This window comes from Lotus japonicus, chromosome 3, assembly GCF_012489685.1.
Source record: "Lotus japonicus ecotype B-129 chromosome 3, LjGifu_v1.2".
Lineage (NCBI taxonomy): Eukaryota > Viridiplantae > Streptophyta > Magnoliopsida > Fabales > Fabaceae > Lotus > Lotus japonicus.
Window position 1 is genome coordinate 59,669,051 of NC_080043.1, and position 4,036 is coordinate 59,673,086.

Genomic DNA, 4,036 nt, shown 5'->3' on the forward strand with positions numbered 1-4,036 from the left:
AGTTTTGAGTTTATGTTTCATTTTCTTATCTTTATTGATTGATTGTTGCCAATTCAGATTCTCAAGCACTCTAACTTTTTTAGTTCATTGTTGGGAGATTTGAGAATGGAAAGGCAGTTTGAAATGGGAGATTGGGCTTATTTGAAGCTGCAATCATATAGTGCTTTTCATAGGCTCTCAACCAAACAACATTACGGTAGCCATCCTGTTCCACTTACCACGCGTGCCCATTATCAGATATTATACCCATGGTTCTAGTTGCTAATGTAGGAAGCACATGATAGAAGTAATAATTCATTGGAGCTACACTGACCCTTCAGTTGCTACATGGGTGGAGCTTCAATATTTCAAAACCAGTTTCCAAACTTTGATACCAGCCTTGAGGCCAACTACACAATTGCCAATCCTGAGGACAAACATTCTTGCATTCCATCATAAAATAATTATATGCATGTGGATGATTTTGGAAGAGAATTCATTTGTCACTCTACTTGGAGAACTGTGGTTTTATGCATACAACTGATTGGCTTATTGGTTGTGTTTACATGATAGAATTGTTGTTATTTGATAGCATTTGCCTTATTGTTTAACCCATCAGCTCAATGTTGATGCATACTGTTTTGTTTAAAAGTAAACTGCATAATTGTTCACATTATATGATGATTTTTATATCTCTGATTATGCATACTGTTTTATTTTTTTTGTAGAATGTCTACGGAACAATCATTCAGTTCGACTATTCCATTGGGTGATGGCCAAGAAGGAGAAGAAGATTCGCCATATACTATGAGTGGTTCAGATTTTGGTGCAGTCCCTGAAACTGTTTTGGAAGAAGAAGTTACAATTGAAGTTGTGGGTGATAAAAGGAAGACAAGATCTGAAGTCTGGGGCCATTTTGAGCATAAAATAATTGATGGCAAGCAGAGAGCAATTTGTGTACATTGTGGAAAAAGTTTGTTAGGTGATCCAAAGCAAGGTACAACACACTTGCGCAATCACTTGAACAGGTGCAAGGAATATCAAAAAAAGTGTGGAGAGCAAAAACATTTCAAAACCGAGCAAAAGAAGAGTGAGGATGGTTCTTATGTGCTTAACCCTGAAAAAGCAAGACAAGCTCTTGCTAGAATGATCGTCGCCCACGAATATCCATTAGCTGTGGTTGACCATCACTTCTTCAAAGAGTTTTGCTCGGTATTGCAACCCCTTTTCAAAAATGTTTCACGCAACACCATCAAGAAAGATATCATCAAGCAATTTAATGAAGAGAAGAGGAAGACTATGAAGTTGATGCAAGAGAATCAAAGCCGAATTGCAATAACAAGTGACATGTGGACGTCTACCAATCAAAACCAAGGCTACATGGCTGTGACTGCTCACTTCATTGATGACTCTTGGGTTCTTCAAAGTCGTCTAGTGAGGTAATGCCTAAAATTTGTCATCTTTTTTGCAAAGACTTGTTATCTTGTATGTGTTGTTAATGATTTTTATTGATATTAGGTCCATTCATGTGCGTGCTCCTCATAGTGGAAGAGCTCTTGGGGATGTCTTGATTCGGTGCTTGAAGGATTGGAGTTTGGATGGTAAGTTATCAACTTTAACCCTTGATAACTGTTCTGCAAATGATAAAATGATTGAATATATTTTGGATGATATTTCACATAGCAAACTCATCTTGGGGGGTCGCATTTTTCACATGCGATGTTGCGCTCACATCTTGAATTTAGTTGTAAAAGATGGGTTGTCTGTAATTTCTGGTGCCATTGAGAAGGTTAGAAAAAGTGTTAATTATTGGACATTAACACCTAAAAGAGAAGAGAAATTTGAAGATGCTTGTTTACAACTAAATTGTCCATTTAAGAAACCGGTTGTTGATTGCAAAACTCGGTGGAACTCTATCTTTTTAATGCTCCGAGTTGCAATTGAATACAAGGCTGTTTATGAGCGGTTGTCACAGAGAGAGAAAGAGTATGAAGACTCACCTAGTGAAGATGAGTGGAAAATGGCTGAAGAAATTTGTCTGAAGTTGGAATTGTTTTATGATGTAACCAACTTGTTTTCTGGTAGATCTTATCCCACTGCAAATGTCCTTTTCCCCAAGATTTGTGAGATTAAAAATGCTTTGGGTATGTGGAGTAGTTCTACGGATGAAGTTGTTGTTGAAATGGTTAAATGTATGAAGGCCAAATTTGACAAGTATTGAGGTGTTGTCTCTGATGTGATGGTTGTTGGTACTCTTTTAGACCCCAGGTTAAAACTTAGTTTTATCGACATTTACTTTCCTTACATTTATGGAGAAAAATCTTCTGAGGAAATTGTTAAGATAAAAGAGTTTTGTCATGATTTGATTAAAGAGTATGAAAAGAAACTCAAGGGAAAGGAAGCTATGAATATATCTCCATGCATAAACCCTGAAGTGGAAGAAAAAAGTGTTGCTGGAATAGTGCCTTGGCAGTCAATATATAAAAGTCATCAAGTTGCGCAAAAGGGGAGGGCCAAAGGAAAGCGTAAGTCAGAATTAGATATATATTTAGAAGAAGCGGTTTTGCCTTTTGAAGAACCTTTTGATATATTGGGTTGGTGGAAGCAAAATGGCTTAAAATACCCAAGTTTGCAAATGGCAGCAAGAGATTTCCTAGCAATTCCTATCTCCACTGTTGCTTCGGAGTCTACATTTAGCACTAGTGGTAGATTTCTCACTCCACATCGCAGTAGATTGCGGCCAGATACTTTGGAAGCAATGATTTGTTACCAAAACTGGCTATGGAGTAATTTGAAAGGTATTTAAGTGTATTACTTTAAGTTAATAAAAATTGATTTATTATTGCAACCCCTTTTTAATAAACTATTTGTTTTCTACTTTCAGGTTCTTCGCCATCAATGGATATGAGTAAAATGATGGAGTATTCCACCACAATATTGGAAGATATGGATGTTGACATTGTTAGTCTTATCTTCATACTTTCTCTTTGAATTTCATAATAATATTGCTTGGTTGGATTTTAATTTGTATACTTTTGTAGGAGCCATGTGGTGAAAGTTAATGAAGATTGATCAATATTAGTGGAATGAGGGATGATGAAGGTAAGAGTGCCTAATTTGTATACATTTCCTGCATGATTTGCTAGTTCAAAAATGAGTGCAAACCCTTGATTTTCACTTGAGTCTTGATGCACATTAACTTTTTTGCAGGCGCTGTCTGGTAGTGGTTGATTTTCTTACTGCAGAATTTTATCCGGAGCTATTGACCTATTTTGGGCACAACTGAAATTTATTTCCTCTGGATTACATTGTTTAATGGAAATCTTAATGTACCAGAGCGGTTTTTTGGGTAGTTGTTATAAGTTTGTGGATTCTTGGTATTGTAGACATGTTTTTAAATTGCTGCTACCATTTTGGTATTGTAGACATGTTTTTAAATTGCTGCTACCATTTGAGAATATTTATAATCTTGGATTGTTTTGATGAACTTGATATTTCAAACTAATTGAAATTAATTCATATTTATTTGCTTCATCCGCTCAATTAATGTTCAATTATATGGGTGTTATTTAAGATCTGAAATCAATTTAAATTTCCAACAAAAAAAGTTAATTTGCAGTAATTTAGGAAAATTAAAAATTGTAAACGGGTACCCGTTTGGCGCTTAACGGGTACCCGCGGGTATCCAAACCCGTTTAAGGCCCGTAAACGGGTACCCGTTTGATGCTTAACGGGTACGGATACAGGTCGACTACCCGCGGGTAGTGTTGCGGGTTCGGGTACGGGTTCGGATACCCGCCCCGTTGCCATCCCTACTTCAACCCTTTTGGTTGACCATTTCTGCTTGGATATTCCAGAAGACGGAGCCCCTATACCCTTCCATGAAGGCTCGATCTGATATTATCTCAACCTTAGTGCAGATTTATCTTTTCAAAACTCATTTCAATATCCTAAGTCTTCTCAAAAGATTCTCTTTGGATTATAAAAGTGTTATTACTTTGATTAGTTTCATTAAAGTTTTATTCTCAAAACTTTGAAGTCTCTTCTTCTTTTTCTA

General features: G+C 36.4%; 1 protein-coding gene across 1 annotated transcript; it reads left to right on the forward strand.

The window, feature by feature from the left end:
* Positions 1–2,089: 2,089 nt before the first annotated feature.
* LOC130749616 (zinc finger BED domain-containing protein DAYSLEEPER-like) lies at positions 2,090–3,400 on the forward strand. Its single transcript, XM_057602993.1, has 4 exons — positions 2,090–2,777; positions 2,864–2,940; positions 3,021–3,081; positions 3,190–3,400. The coding sequence occupies exons 1-3, from the start codon at positions 2,219–2,221 to the stop codon at positions 3,039–3,041; spliced, it is 657 nt and encodes a 218-aa protein (XP_057458976.1). The 5' UTR covers positions 2,090–2,218; the 3' UTR covers positions 3,042–3,081; positions 3,190–3,400.
* The last annotated feature ends 636 nt before the right edge of the window (positions 3,401–4,036 follow it).

Excerpts from the sequence above, each read along its gene's own strand:
- LOC130749616 (XM_057602993.1), top strand. The coding sequence starts at position 2,219 with ATGGTTGTTGGTACTCTTTTAGACCCCAGGTTAAAACTTAGTTTTATC. Across the intron at positions 2,778-2,863 it reads GCTATGGAGTAATTTGAAAG|GTTCTTCGCCATCAATGGAT; the intron begins GTATTTAAGTGT and ends TTCTACTTTCAG. Across the intron at positions 2,941-3,020 it reads AAGATATGGATGTTGACATT|GAGCCATGTGGTGAAAGTTA; the intron begins GTTAGTCTTATC and ends ATACTTTTGTAG.